The 15,451-nt window shown below is 40.6% G+C and overlaps 1 protein-coding gene across 3 annotated transcripts; it reads left to right on the top strand.

Moving 5' to 3' along the window:
• The first annotated feature begins 8,432 nt into the window (after positions 1 to 8,432).
• Positions 8,433 to 15,133, top strand: IRX2 (iroquois homeobox 2). Of its 3 annotated transcripts, XM_072605375.1 has the most exons (6): positions 8,435 to 8,945; positions 9,108 to 9,465; positions 11,087 to 11,492; positions 12,044 to 12,754; positions 13,705 to 13,767; positions 14,530 to 15,133. In XM_072605375.1, exons 2-5 carry the CDS (start codon positions 9,226 to 9,228, stop codon positions 13,746 to 13,748), a joined length of 1,401 nt encoding a protein of 466 aa, XP_072461476.1. In that variant the 5' UTR covers positions 8,435 to 8,945; positions 9,108 to 9,225; the 3' UTR covers positions 13,749 to 13,767; positions 14,530 to 15,133. The 3 variants fall into 3 exon arrangements, with proteins under 3 accessions (XP_072461477.1, XP_072461476.1, XP_072461475.1); XM_072605376.1 differs by having other exon boundaries at positions 8,433 to 9,465; positions 13,705 to 13,771; XM_072605374.1 differs by having other exon boundaries at positions 8,435 to 9,465.
• Positions 15,134 to 15,451: the final 318 nt, after the last annotated feature.

Raw genomic sequence — 15,451 nt, 5'->3', positions numbered from 1 at the left:
ACTGTCCTAAAAGCTACTGATACAAAGACAAGCAAATGACCATTTCTGCCTTCATGGGACTTAAGTTACAACAAGAATACAACATATACAGGGAATTGTTGATCAAGGGTCATATCAATTGAAAAGATATCCTTTCTAGAAGTAGTGATGTTGATTTCTGTTCTCAGAGAGGTATGGCACTGAGAGATCTGCAGATGACCCTAAAATGGTGGAGTGAGGCTTGAAGACCATCAGGATTGGGAAGATGAAATGTAGTCACTGCAAGCTAAAGTGGGATCACACCAGTGAAAACCCAGGATCCCAGGGTTAACAGATGGATTGTCAAGAGGAGGAGACTAGAGGACAGGCATAAATAAGCCAAATAACACAAATCCACATTCTTCTTGGATTTCAAATGAGGGTTTTTCAAGGTCTTTTTTAAGAACTTAAAGAAAATTCACTTAACTTCAAAATATCCCTATTGGGACACACTGAGGAATATTGAACTTTGGTTATTCATGACACCATTTTCTATACAAGTAGAATGTAGGGGATGGGGTGGGTTAGTTTACCAGAAAAGGAAAATGTAGAGTCCTTGTGTTTCAGGAAAACAAGTCAAACCAGCCAATGTCATGCAGATCTCAAAGTCTATTTCTCCTGTACTTCTTTCTTTTCTTGCAAATAAAAGTATAGACTTTACATGAGAACTGGCCAAGGATATAAAAGAAGATAATGAACAGGACCCACACCAGAATTTTTCCAAAGGATAGGACAAGGTATATACTTAGCAGAGAAGGAGGAGGAGGTGAAGGGGATGGAGGAAGAAGAGAATGAGGAGGAGGAGTGGATAGAGGAGGAGGGCAAGTCTCAGCTGAAAGGCTGGCTACTAGCTACACAGTGGGGAGAATCTCCACTTGTCTCTTTTCTCTTTCATTCACTCTTCTTTCATTCAATATTTTGTTTCTTTCCTTTCTCCTCTCTTCGCCTTTTCTCTCCCCAATCTGCATAGACTGAAGAGAAATGTGGCCAATTTACAAATAAATAGGGACTATCAACAAAATTATGCAAGCTCTCAGAAACATAATACCCAAAATAGCAACTTGAAACCTTAAAATGCAAAGCTACTACATCCTAGAGGGACCCTCGGTCTTCCTCTCCACCCCACCACACCCCTAGATATAGCATTAACCACAGTAAAACTGGTCTTTTATAAACATTGAAATGTACATGAACAGTCACTGACTTTTAATTTCAAATAATTTCCTCTGCTCACAATAAAACTTTGCCATACAGAAAGATGAGAAATGACCTGATTTGTCCTTCATATAAACATCATAGTTCTGTGGATAAAAATGCCGAACCATTATTCCCACAATTCTTTGAGAGAAGAGGAGAGAGTGGAGACGAAGGGAAGAAGGGAAGGTCAGGGGAGAGAAAGAAGGAAAGTGGAAGGAAAAGATTTATTCTAAGAAAATTGTGGGACAATGTTGGTGCTTATGTGCATGAATATCTACATAGCTTTACAACATTTCAATATATATCACATTTTTATATGTATAAAATTGTGTGAAAGCTTTTTCTTAAGTTCTCATGTATAAACAATTGTCTATTATAACATTGACAACTGCTGGAGAGTTGAGATGGTTTTGTTTCAACATGTACATACAGAATTAAGTTATGAGTATTACAAAATAATCTAATAGAGTGAATCTCTCTCTGCCTCTGTCTCTCTCTCTCTGTCTCTCTGTCTGTCTCTCTGTCTGTCTCTCTGTGTCTCTGTCTCTCTCTCTCTCTCCATCTCTCCCCTCTTCATCTCTTCCCTCTCTCCCAGAGATGCAAACAGAAGCACTGTAAATCTTGATTTCTTTCTTCAATACTTTCTTTCCTGAGCTGCAGTCCCTTGCAATACACCTGTTCACCTTTCCTTTCAATCTCTTGGGACATTTAACCCTACAGGCACTGAGTCTGAAGCTCAAGAACATTAATACGTAAATTCATGCAAACAGATACACATTGAAATACACAACAAAACAGGTGCTCTCTAGTGTTTAAAGCTATGAATAAAATGTGTTGGTAGCAGCTGCTGTAGGGAGATGGGAGGGGCAACAGGCAAAGTTTTTTCAAAAATGTCTTGCAGAAATACTTTTTCCCTCTAAATCTGACAACAAATCATCTGTTTCCACTTGCCCAGTAGAGTTACAGAGGAAAAGCGATTATCCTGTGGGAGAGGGGTGTGTGTGTGTATGTGTGTGTGTGTGTGTGTGTGTGTGTGTGTGTGTTTAAAGGCGATGGTAACTAAAGTATTTCAAGGATTCTGCTTTTAAAAAAAGTTTGATGAAGAACCAAGGCAGTTCAGTTTCTGCCTGCTCCTGAGAAGCGTCTCCCTTTAACTCTGATCCCTTAAAATAAAACAGGACTGCCCATTTCAATTAAATTGCCCACTTTTCCTTTACTCTGTCTATCATCCACTTTCAAAGTTTACCAGGCGCTGAAGGGATTAGATCTCATACTAACTATGAAACGTTCTTTCCAATACATGTTGGCTGAGTACACAGTCCAGAGGCGAGGAAATGGCATTGACTGACTAGTTCCAGAGGCGCTCACAGTGGGGGAGGAGAGCAAAAACAGGAGACGTTATTAGGGGAAGGGAGCCAGGGAAAGGAGAAAGGGATGGGGAGAGGAATTTGTCTCTTGGAGTGGAAGTTGTGGGGTGGGAAACCGGGGGGGGTGGAGGAAGAGAGAGAGAGAGAGAGAGAGAGAGAAATTCTTTATTCTGTATCTCAGAAGAAAGTTCAAGAAAAACGGAAAAGGCACAGGCACTTTCTTTAACTGCTGTTTCACTATAATCATTATATGGAGTGCTGAAAGGTTTTTTTCCCTCCCTTAAAGAAAACATACACATTTAGAGGTAATTTGGCAGAAAAGAGAACTCAGTATAGTGAAGAATTAAAATTGAGAATATGAAAAGGCTTGAAGAGGGAAAATTTTTGAACGCATATTTCTTAAAAGTTTCAAAGGCATAAGCTATCTTGCCCTCAATCAATTCATTTTTACCATCTCCTGCCTACAATTCGAAACCAAAGTTCAAATTGGTCTTGTTTGCACATATGTCACAACATAGCCAAGGATGCATCTTTGCAAGCCAGCATTGCATGACTTTGAAATGTGAGAGTATATTTTTGTGAGGAAATGAAAATTTCCCCTAGAATATGTCTTTTGAAGTGCTGCTGGCACTCCTGAATCATACCTTAAAAATCACAACTTACCAAATTCATTTATCATTCAAAGTAAAGTTAAAAAAACAATTATACTTCTATCTTTGAACAGATGTATGTATGTATATGTATATGCACATATACACATATATGTAAAATTTTTGAGTGGAAAATTTTAAGCATCAGTAGATAACTTAAATGCTTATGTGTCATTTTATGTATACACACGAGTACACACACTAAGGTAAGAAAGGAAATGGAAAATATTTACTATTCAATTTGTGCTAAACATAGTATAAATTATGGAAATTTCCCTTTAGTCTTTCTAAAACATTTCCTTGACTGTTTCTTTGTCTTTTTCTAACACAGATAAGGTGCAAAGTTAAAGTAAAATATGATATAGGAAAAGCAATGTTGTCACTTAAAAGCATATATTCTGCATTCAAAAGTATATAGATCAAATCACTACATTTATTTCTAAATTAATACACATACGCACAAAGAATCCATCTACCAAAAATGAAAACTCATGTTTCACAGAAGCCTTTAATATCTAACAATTCTCTTGGATATTCAAATAAAATAACAAAAAATTGTAATGTGCTGTCATGTTGTATTAAAATACTGTTTTTCTTCTTTACTGAATGAAAATAGAATTAAAAATAAATTAGCACCGACCCAGGAGCTGAGTGACTCTAACTCCGTGCAGTAATCCTCTTTTTTTAATGTATATGTCAGGGGCTACCGCTAGGTAGTATTGTTATTAGAAATAATGACTAAAATATGAGAAAGAACCCAAGGGGAGAGACTTACATAAACAATTACGCTGCGAGTGTTGAAGAGCTTAGGGGAAAAGTCATTGCCACAGCGCCCCCTCCCACATTCAGCCTGAACTAACATTTTATCCAGAAGATGGGGAGGAAATGGATAGTTCCTCGGATAGTACCTTGTTTTCTCTTCATGCGACCACACGACCCAGAAAACCTCTAGGTATAAGTAATCGGTCTAGTCTTTCTTCACCCAGAACACTTTGGTTCCCCTTTTCTGGAGAAGAACCTCTTCAATCTAGAGAGTTTTACAAGTGTTTCTGAGTGCCTTTGCTGCAGATAGATGGATCGCTACTTTAAATTGAGAAGTTTGTAATGTTATTTAAAATGAATTGCCTAGTGTTTTGACGAGTAATTCGAAAATATGATAGTGTCACTAGTTTTTAAATGCATTTCAAACAGAAGGAAAAAATGCAGAGCAAAAAAAGCAGGAAATCCACAAAATCCACGTGTTTTTTTTTTTCCCTTTCAAACAACAGTTTTTTTTTTTAATTACCAAGTATCACTACTCTGCACCACAGTACATTATGTTTGTCTCAATCTCAGAACTGATGAAATCTAACTTAAGAAAATGTCTATATATCCGCAGAGAGAAAAAGTGTATATGCAAATGCCTATACAGATTTCACTTACATAGCCAATAAGAAATTCAGATTGCATTCCATTAGTACACTATTCTTGCAGTACTAGAAAGATCAACACTGACTTCTAACTTTATTTTCTTTCAAACTTTTCCCTCTAGTGCTGTGAAACCTTACTTAACAACTTACAAATGGCATTCTTACCCTCCCCCAAAAAACAAACAAACAAACAAGAAAAACCTGTCTTCCAAAGCCTTAATGGGCATGAAGTTAAAAGTCTAAATCTTATTTTCATCTGATGCATTATTAATTGCAGCCAGAGTTAACTTCAGGTTAAGAAGAATATTCAAAAGCAAATGCTACTTTAATCAATACTTGCCCTGAAATAGTGATTATATATTCAGATAACAATGCAGTATGTAAGTTTTAATGTCTGTGTGTAGGCATTTTAATTTGCTACAGTTATTACTAATAAAAAGTGCATGTAGTACTATTCTACTGTTTAATAGTGCAAGGTAGAAGATTTTTATTATTAACAAGCAGCACTACGGAAAATTTAGATTTCAATGAGGGAGCAACATTGCTGGGGGGAAAATGCCCCGCAAACATCTTCAAATCCAGAAGCAGTGAACTAGGGAGAAATAAGAGGGATATATAATGATAAATTCTAGTCTAAAGAGAGAAATACTATTGAGCCAGTGAAATTGTCCTGTTACATTTAATTGACGTCAGAGTAGACTTTATTTTCCAGAGCATATTCTCTTAATTCAAATGGGAAGTTTCTATAATAATTTTCTCATCTTCCAGTGGCAAAGATCATGCCTTTCTGAAGCCATACAAAACATGCAAATCAAACTAAGGCAGCAACTTGTCTTTTGAAATGGAAATATCATACTCCATTAATCTCCTATGGCAAAAATTAGCCCCCTCCCCCCTTTTTTGCATTTAAAGTATTATTTTTGGAAATGAACCAAAACGTGCTACAAATCTAATCTATTATTTGTATTTGTTAACTATTCTGTTTTTTTTTCATTTTCAGCATTTTATCAGTGGATTTTTTCCCCTAAGAAATACAAAAAAAGTAATAAATCCCTTTAATTGTGAGCTATATATGGGAAACAGGGCATGCTTTCCTTCCATCTGTAATAATTTACCCCAAGTGTCTTCTCTGAACTCAATTACAGCGTATAAGCATGGGATCCCGGTATTTGTTTAAAGCGCTCTCCCCGGGTCATAACTGTAGCATTCATTTAATAGTATTAATCCCCTGTTATAATGTAAACAAAACGACCGCTGTATTCCCAAACTGTATTGCACCACTAATTATTAAACAGGGGGCTCTAAAAGCAATCCATTCGCCTAGACAAATACTTACCTACATCACCTATGCTGGGGGGAAGAAAAGGACGTCCTTTCCCAAATTAAAAAAAATGCGAAAGCAAAACAGCAGTTTGCAACTTGTTCACTCTGACTTAGGGGGAAAAATCAAGTCTGACTTTATGATGTGATAATTAATATTGCATTCCCCAACCCCCAGCTGCTGCAGCTGTAAAGCACACCACCAAACGCATAAAAGTCAGTATGAGAAACATAGCAATGTTCTATTCGGATGCAATCGCCTGATATCGATTATTTCACATAACTATTTAAATATGAATGTGCATTATAAAAGCTCTGGGGTTTGTGGGTCCTGTTTCCTTGTGCATTCAAAATATACATACATATCTTCATGAGTAGCCAAATTGTGAGGTGAAGGAGGGGGAAAGGGAAAATGAAGGAAGGATGCATAAGAGCTTTTTTCTACAAACCACTAGCATATGTTGACCGTTCATTTAGTCCTACTTTCACATCTGAGCCCTTTAAGAAGAAAGGTCTCAAATTAATGAAAAAGAATACCTGTTGGTATGAGACCCTCACCCCTCACCCCTCCTCTAAGGACTGCTTCTCCTACAGGCCATCTGATAGATCTGTACATTAATGAACTCTCTGTCTGGTAGCAAGATTTCTTTCTTTACCAGTGTTGAGAAAAGTGATTGGAGAGAGGAACATAGGGGACTAGGGTCGGAATAGGGGGAGGAGGGATGTGGTTCCATGAAGAAGAAAAATCAATTTGGGCTACAATCTTGTCCATATCTGAAACTAGGTGGAGACTCATCTGGTTAACTGTAGTATCTCCGGGTTCTAAAAAAGCAACACCCTCTATTAGGAAGGTCATTAAACCTTGCCATTCCACCGACATCGTTTTATTAGAGTTCTGCATAATGGATTAAACATAAACTACCTTTGCTAACTAACAAATTTGTCAGATGTTTCCATCATAACTTCTTGTCGGCTCCTAATAAATTCCCCAAAGTTCCTTGATTTGATTTATTGTGAGGTTTGTGTGTGTGTGTGTGTGTGTGAACCTAATCATAATTAGCCAGAGTATTTTGCACAAATAGACAAAGCCCTAAGCTGTTGGTACACTTTTGTAAAAGGCATTTTTGCTCAGTAAAATACAGAGAAATATTCCCTACTCAAAGTAGCGAAGAGACTTATTGATTCATTAACAACAACAACACATGGTAAATGCTAACTTAAAATAACACATGGGCTAAATTTCAGACTTTAATTTTCTGCATAAATGGGATGAAACTACTTTTTCTTTTGAAGGCTCTTAAACAGTTCATTAAAGCCTTAGAGTTTAAATAAATACTTTGGAACGTAACGGGGATTTAGAACCTAGAGTGATAAATTAGGGGCCTCCATGAAAGCGGTGAATACATTACAAGGAGAGAAGGCTTGGAAGTGTGAAGAAGAGAGATGAGAACCCGCAAACATCCCTGCCTTGTCCATGCAAGGGTGGAATGCGCAGCTATGCATTCTTCACCACAGTGAAAGCTTTGAAAAAATATATTTAATATCATATTTAAATAAAAGGAAAACGGGAAGTCAGAAGTGGGAGCACAAAGTGAAAAGCAAAGTGGGGAGCATCTGCTGCAATCTGGAGAAGTTAAATATAAAACACCGAAAGTCAACCCCACGTGTTAAGCAAAGCCCTCCCCCCCTCCTCCATGAAAAAGAAAAAGTACTGGTCCAAACGCAACTAACCAGCTCCTTTTAGCAGCGTACTCCCACATGTGAGTTCTCCTCGATCAAGTTACTCTACATTAGAACCTAAGGATGTACGTCCCATAGTCCGTCAAGAACACAGAGATTCTTTGCCTTTCTACCCTCTTTACTTTTCCCCAGGTAAGAGAATAATTATGTGCTAAATATTTTAATTGATCTTTCTTGAAACTGAACTACTCCGCAAGTCACCTGGGCCTTCTTTCAAAGCTCTACAAATAAACTCGGAAGTGCGCTGAATAAAGAATCTTTGAACTAGAATTCCTTGTGACTAATTAAGAAAATCCTTCCATATTTGGATGGGGTTTGGATAGTAGTTGTACCTCAAAGTGGACTTAGAAAGTTGGGCTACCGCTGCTGTGAGGAAGGGGGGAAAGGGAAGATAAGTCCCCTGACTGTTTCCGCAACACGCAGGGAAAGGCCGAGTTTCTCTCCCTTCCCCTCTTTTTCCTAAACTGTGACAATATAAGGACGAGAGCCAAGAGAGGGAGGGAGGGAGACAAGGAGAGAGACGGAGAGGGAGAGGGAGAGAGAGAAAGAGAGAAAGAGAGAGAGAGAGAGAGAGAGAGAGAGAGAGAGAATGTGAGTGCGTGTGCGTGTGCTTGTGTGTGTGTGTGTGTGTGTGTGTGTGTGTGTGTGTGTGTGTGTGTGTGTGTGTGTGTGTGTGTGCGTGCGTGCGCGCGCAGCCGAGCGCAGGAGTCCGGAGTGGCTGATCAGCAGTATCATCCCTTGGCTTCAGCAGTGTGTTCCCTGGCAGACAGAGAGGGTGGCTTGCATTACAAAAGCCTGTGCTTCCCTCCCTCCCCTGTCTGTGAGAGGCGAAGGCGAGAGGAGGAGGAGGGGGGCGGGCCCGTCTGAATATGCAGATAAGCCGCGGTGACGGACAGCTCCGTTTTCCAATGTCCCTCAGAAACTCGAGCGCTCCTTCCCTCAACTCTTCTGTTCAGACTCTCTATACTTCCCCCAAAATACAGACTTGCAGGCGCTGGGGGAACTGGCTGTGGCTGAGAAAGAGCTCCATATGCAGCAGCAGCAGCAGCAGCAGCAGCCGCAGCCACTTTCCTGATTTCGGGGGCTCTTCCTCCTTCTCCCACTTTCTTCCACTCTCTCTGTCCGTCTTTCTTTCTGTCTTTTTCTTTTAATCCGCTTCTTCCCCCCTCCCCCCTTCCCTTCCTCCCCCACCCCACCCCCTCCCTCCCCTCACTCTCACTTCTCCAGATGCATTTCTCGTCCGGGTTAGTTTTCTGATCAGATTGATTTATTTCTACTTTCTGCCCTTCATCTTCCTCTCCCCCCACCCCCCCATTCCCTGCTGATCATTCTTCTTATTTTCTCTTGGGTGGGTGAATGGGGGGGGACATATAACAATTCTTAATTCTCTACATAACTATATACAGACCGAGCCAACACGGGAAAGGCAAGAGAGGGAGCAAGCAGCAGCAGCCGCCGCGGCAGAAGCAGAGCCAGGGCCGGTTACCCCCTCGCCCCCTCCCTGCTCCGGTGCACTCCTAAGCCATGTCTTATCCTCAGGGTTACCTCTACCAGCCCCCTGGTTCTCTGGCTCTTTATTCTTGCCCAGCTTACGGGGCTTCGGCGCTGGCGGCGCCTAGGAGCGAGGAGCTGGCCAGGTCTTCTTCAGGCTCGGCGTTCAGTCCTTACCCGGGATCTGCGGCTTTCACCGCGCAGGCTGCGACCGGCTTCACCAGCCCACTTCAGTACTCTACAGACCCTGCCACGGGATTCCCTTCCTACATGGTAACTACTGCGGAGATGCCTCGGCCTTCCCCCCCATTTCTCTTCCTCTTCCTCCTCCTGGCTCATTGCTTGCTGTTCTTATCCTCATTTTCATCCCCCTCCGCATCTCTGTCCACTATTAGATGATTTATAGAAGCTAGAAAGAGCACAATCGTAAGGTAACGTACGGGAGAGAGAGAGAGAGAGAGAGAGAGAGAGAGAGAGAGAGAGAGAGAGAGAGAGAGAGAGAGAGAGAGAGAGAGAGAGAGAGAGAGAGATTGCTGGTTAGGTTCAAGCGTCAACTTTAAGGGCGAGCAGAAAGAATAACAAGAGGAGATGGATAGATTATGCTTTTACTTCACCTCTCGGGTCGGAAGTCATCTGCCAATGCTCACACCTTCCCATCTAATCCGCTCTACTTTTCTCGCACTAAATTCTTTCGTTTTATTGCTTAAAAGAATATGGATTGAGCAATTAAGTGTGGTCTGGGTGTTGGAGAGTATAAGGGTGTGTGTGTGTGTGTGTGTGTGTGTGTCTGTGTGTCTGTGTGTCTGTGTGCGTGTGTGTGTGTGTGTTTTAGTCCGCTGCTGAGCGGACCTTCGGGTCGTCCTCCCCGTGCGGTTTTTATTTACTTTCAATGCTTTTGTGCTAATGGTTTAACTGGATTTTAAGGGATGAAAAGGAGCATCTGTTTGCTATCTGTGAGCTCCGCTCCTACACAAGACCGTTGGGAAGTCAGCAGCTTCAGATTTCACTGTTGACATGGCAATCCTTTTTTAAAAAGAAAGAAAAAAAATCTCTAATATCAGCGATGTTTTCAGAATTTGTTTTTGTCTTTATCTCCCTTCCCAATTGTATAGCCTTATTCTTTTAGAAATACTTGAGATAAATTGTCTTGCCATCTATCTTGATAATGAAATCATCCTCTCGTTGGACTTTCCAGTTCTGGAACTGTGGTGGCTAAGTCTCTGGAAGTTGAAAAGTATTTCTGGCTATTAAGGCCATTAAGTAAAATTGCGATTGTTATTCGCCACACCCTCAGTGGAATTCCTAGATGTGCTGACAAGTTATCTAGTTCCACTACAATATCTGTAACTTTCTAGAATTTGGAAGGTTTAAATAAGCGCAATTTAAACGTTAAAGGGCGAATTAAAATGCTAATTACATCACATTTGAACAATTTGAAACGGTGCATATCTTCTGATTTGCAAATTGGATTTGCAATGCATTAGTGCAGTGAATTGCTAAGTGGTGGCTTTGTTGTGTTTTCTATGGCTAAAAAGGAGGGGGTTGCGAGAGGACTGTTGGGGGGGAAAGCATCATTTGAACCTTTGAGTGAAATTTAGATATCAAGAAACTACCGGTAGGCCTATTGCCCTCCCCAAGTGTGTGATTCAAAAGTGATTTGGGGAACATATTTAGTTTCAAGAAAGTGAAATGTTTGGAGGTTGACTATTTTTGATGACTAAAAATGCAATCCTTGGGCATTTGGCTGGGTGTGGGCATCAGTGTTCGGTACTGAAACATGAATTTGAGATTAGAAAATCTAAGAGACAATTGAGGTTACTTTTGCCTTTAAAAAACCCAACTATGTATTAATAACGGTAACAAATTGCTCACTCCCTACGTTTTTCTCTTTCAGGGCTCACCTTATGATGCTCACACGACGGGCATGACAGGGGCCATCAGCTACCATCCTTATGGCAGCCCCGCTTATCCTTATCAGCTAAATGACCCGGCTTACAGAAAAAATGCCACCCGAGATGCCACCGCCACCCTGAAGGCCTGGCTGCAGGAGCATCGCAAAAACCCCTACCCCACTAAAGGGGAGAAGATTATGCTGGCCATCATCACCAAGATGACCCTCACCCAGGTCTCCACCTGGTTTGCCAATGCCCGCCGGAGACTCAAAAAGGAGAATAAGATGACTTGGGCCCCCCGGAACAAAAGTGAAGACGAGGACGAAGACGATGGAGACGGGGCGAGGAGTAAAGAAGAGAGTTCGGACAAGGTGCAGGAGAGCAACGAAACGTCGGCTGAGGACGAAGGTCAGTGAGTCAGAGTAGAACCAGCTACCGCTCCCGCTCCGAGGTTCCGCCGGAACCTGTGTGGAGAAAGCTTGTGCTGGGCTACCCCAACTTGTGAGGTTGTTTCTACAGTTATTCCAATTCAAAGGGCGAAAATTGTTGGGTGTTTTGGGGGGAGGGGGATTCCCTACACACCATCTTGTTTACCCCGCCCTCACCCTTCCCGTCTTTGCAATTTTAAGCCACATAGACAAGTGAGAGTTCACCTTTAACAGATCATATTGACACGCATGGGTTTTATACTGCTGAGACGGGCACTTAAGGGTATTTTATTTGGTTTATAAGGCCAACCACCCTTCAGCACGTGGCAGCCCTTGGGAGAAGGCGGGGTGGGCTGTGAGTTGGGGGGAGGGTTATGGGTATCGCTGTTGTTCAAAGCATACCGGCCTGTTTACAAGTAATGTTGTGCAGCTGTGGGGGGAGCAGCCCTATGTGTGTGAGCTCTCTCCTTTTAGCCATCATGGTGTAAATAACTGACCGCCCTTGTTTTGTCTGGCCCTGGCTCTTCTCAGGGATCAGCTTGCACGTCGATTCGCTTACAGACCACTCTTGCTCCGCCGAGTCCGACGGGGAGAAGTTGCCTTGCAGGGCAGGAGACACCCTCTGCGAGTCGGGCTCCGAGTCGAAGGACAAGTACGATGACATCGAGGACGACGACGAGGAGGATGAGGAAGGGGACCGAGACCTCCCCCCCACGAAGCCTGTGACCTCCTCGCCCCTTACGGGAGTGGAAGCTCCTCTCTTGAGCCACCCCCACGAAGACGCTTCCCGGAACTCCAACAAAACGACTTTGGACAATCGGATTTCCCCCAGCTCCCAAACCCAGGCCATCAAACCCAAGCTGTGGTCTCTCGCAGAAATCGCCACCTCGGACCTTAAGCATCAGAACATGGGGCAAAACTGTCCCCCACCTGCATTGACTTCGGCTGCCCCTTCCTCCACGTCCCACTCTAGTTCGGCTTATTCCCCTTCTTCCCTCCTCGGAAGACATATATATTACACTTCGCCCTTTTACAGCAACTACACAAACTATGGAAACTTTAACGCGCTTCAGAGCCAGGGGATCCTGAGGTATAACTCAGCAGCAGTGGCTTCAAACGAGGGACTGAGTCAGACTGTGTTAAATACCAGCTCTGTTCCCAAGCAGAGCAGTGACTCTTTGAAAACGAGCACTAACCAGCTGGAGCCACATTACAGGCCTTCTAGTTATGAGCCTAAGAAAGGTAGGTGAATGATGGCTTCTTTCTTTTCCTGCTAAAGGCAAAATAACTCCTGGGGAAGAAATACATACAGAAGCTCTTCCTTAGTTAAAGAATGCCAACATAAAGGATGTGTTTGTGTGCGTGTGCGCGCGAGTGTGCGTGTGTATGTGTGTTGGAGGGGGGTAGGATGGGAGGGAGGAAGAACCAAAGCAGATTGAGATCTTTGGTCCTGTGAAATGAGGTCACATAAAGGAACCTCTCCTCCTAAGGGTGGGAAAGAAAACTGGTAAGATTCACCATCCATTTGATCTTAAAGATTATTTTAAAAGGTGTATATTTTCAAATCTCTAAACAGATCTGGTTTAAATAAGAAAATGAAAAGATTTTCAGCCTGTTTTCTGAAATCTCCTCAGCTGTTTTTCCAAGTTCCAGGGTTAAAAGTTAGAACGAAATGCAAATTAAACTTAGAGCCCCTGGGCCGTCACTGTTCTACTTTTATGCTTTTGTGTGTTTTGATTGGTAAAAACAGGATCGTTCTGACTTCCCACTGACTAGTTAAAGATCATATTCTGCTCTAGTTTTGTCCAGAAGGAAATAAACACTACTATTTACTGTCAAAAACCTGGAGGAAACAGACCTTTAAAACTTAAAAAAATAAAACAAACTCTTTCGCTTCTCTCCTTTGATAACTAAACCCCCTTCTCTTCTCTCCTCTTTTTCCCATCTCCCGTCCATTCAGAAACCATAGAATAAGTCTCTTGAACTTTTTTTTAAACATCCCTTAAGAGAAAAATAAAATTTAGAAGATGTTGAAATTTACTCAAACTTGCAATGTGATTTTAATGATGAGATGAAGCAGTCTTCCAAACTGCTTAAGTCTGTATTTGGAGCTACTGTGAGATTTGGTATATACTGTATAATCTAGTTAGCTGGCTGTGTCCTGTGACTAACTGACGGTTCTATTTTGACAGATTCCACTGAAGTCTGCACAGTAGGAGTACAACCCTACCTATAGAAGTGCAATCAGACAGAATGTGAGTAAGTGGGAACATTTTCTATTACACTGATCATTTGGGATCCGATCCAAGACATATTGCGCAGCTGTAAACTTGCTTAATGTTTATTTCTTGCTTCATTACATGGAGTTTGATTGCAAAGTATTACACTATTTTCTGGTATTCTTCCTCCCACTTTGGGGAGGGAGAGAGCTCCATTATAGATTTCCTTTATTTTTTCAATTCTATTTGAAGGATCATATCTTTAAACTGCAGGAAAAAATGCATATGTGTAATATGCACATGCAAATATTTTTTTTATTTTTATAGAAACTCATATTAAATCCAACTGTGGTTTTACTTTGTTTCCTTAAAATGACAAGGAATTCACTAGTTTTTTAACATCCGTGCCATCTTGGTAGAATTGTAAAAATTGCTAGTTTGGTTAGAGAAGCATTGCTGAAACTTCCCATATCAAGTAACTTTTATAGATGATGGTTACATGGTAAAACTGAAGAAAAACCTAGGAATAAGGTTTTAGTGAGCCTACCCAGGAATGTGTCCAGATGGAGTGGATATTATACTGTATGTTACCATATTCATAGCAGCATCTGAAAAAAAAAAATCTATGTTTGCTTGAATGCTAGACATCAGTGTTTTTTTTTTTTTTGTCTGGAGTCTTTTATGAAGAAAACAAAGAGGATGAAGCTTTTTAGAATGCCTATTTTTTTTTTCTAATTTAATGGTACAAGTGTGTAACTGAAGGATTTTGGATGATTTGGTTTTTTCCTTGGTCCACAGGTAGGTGTCACAATTGCTTTGAAAAAAAGTCAGCAAGCCATCATCTCTCCCTGAGCTAACATATAGAACAAATCTCTAAATCTGGAATCACATCTTGTGCCACTGTATAAAAGAAGAACCCACAGAGCACTATTAAATCTACAGACTCTAATTCTTTAAAACAGAATTTTGTTGGACATATGTGAGTTTGTTGGTCTAGTATAGTTTCCCCAATGTATGTGTGACTTTTGAAAACAATCTGTTTTTCTCAGGATATCTTGAATTGATCACTTCATTGCCACGGTATATATTCTCTAGGTGTGATAGGATTTACTGTAAAATTTATTTGTAAAAGATGTACACAGTAGAGATAATAAAATGTGATTGAAGAACTTGAGTACTTAAAAAGTGGAAACAAATTTGATATTTATTTTTGTAATGATATAAAGCTTCTAGTAATTTATGCAAGTTGTATTGCAATGGAATCCGATCTTTTTGTAAATAAATTCTGCCTGGTTTTTATTTGAAACGTTGATGGTTATACAATCTTTGTTGGTTGTTTAACAAGAATTCTTTACTAATTTATATCTTTAATTGTAAATAAAAACAGACTAGTCTGCAACAATATGGTGTTTTGGGTTCATTTTTCCTAAAAGAGTAATTTGGTTGAGAGAGCAGTGATAAAATTGACTACAAAAATCACTGCATTTTATATCTTTTACTATTCTAGATAAATTATGGGGTTTAAACTTGCCCCCCTCCAAAATGCTTTTTGGTAGATGAACCACATATATACATATTGGATATATTTAATATGTGTGCACACATTTATTGCCATTGGAAGAATACACAGTGATTTTTAGTTATACAAATTTCATTCCCCCAGCATAAAAGGAGTGTTCTTCTTGTCATTATGATAGTGATGTGTTTTTTTTTTTTAATA

Source organism: Notamacropus eugenii, chromosome 4, assembly GCF_028372415.1.
Source record: "Notamacropus eugenii isolate mMacEug1 chromosome 4, mMacEug1.pri_v2, whole genome shotgun sequence".
In the NCBI taxonomy this organism is placed as follows: Eukaryota; Metazoa; Chordata; class Mammalia; order Diprotodontia; family Macropodidae; genus Notamacropus; species Notamacropus eugenii.
The sequence above is the reverse complement of the archived record's forward strand: the minus strand, read 5'-3'. Positions and strand labels throughout refer to the sequence as shown.

Bases quoted from the DNA above. Each gene is read 5' to 3' on its own strand.
- IRX2 (XM_072605376.1), top strand. From the start codon at position 9,226: ATGTCTTATCCTCAGGGTTACCTCTACCAGCCCCCTGGTTCTCTGGCT. The intron at 11,493-12,043 runs GTCAGTGAGTCA...GGCTCTTCTCAG, and splicing joins AACGTCGGCTGAGGACGAAG to GGATCAGCTTGCACGTCGAT. The intron at 12,755-13,704 runs GTAGGTGAATGA...CTATTTTGACAG, and splicing joins TAGTTATGAGCCTAAGAAAG to ATTCCACTGAAGTCTGCACA.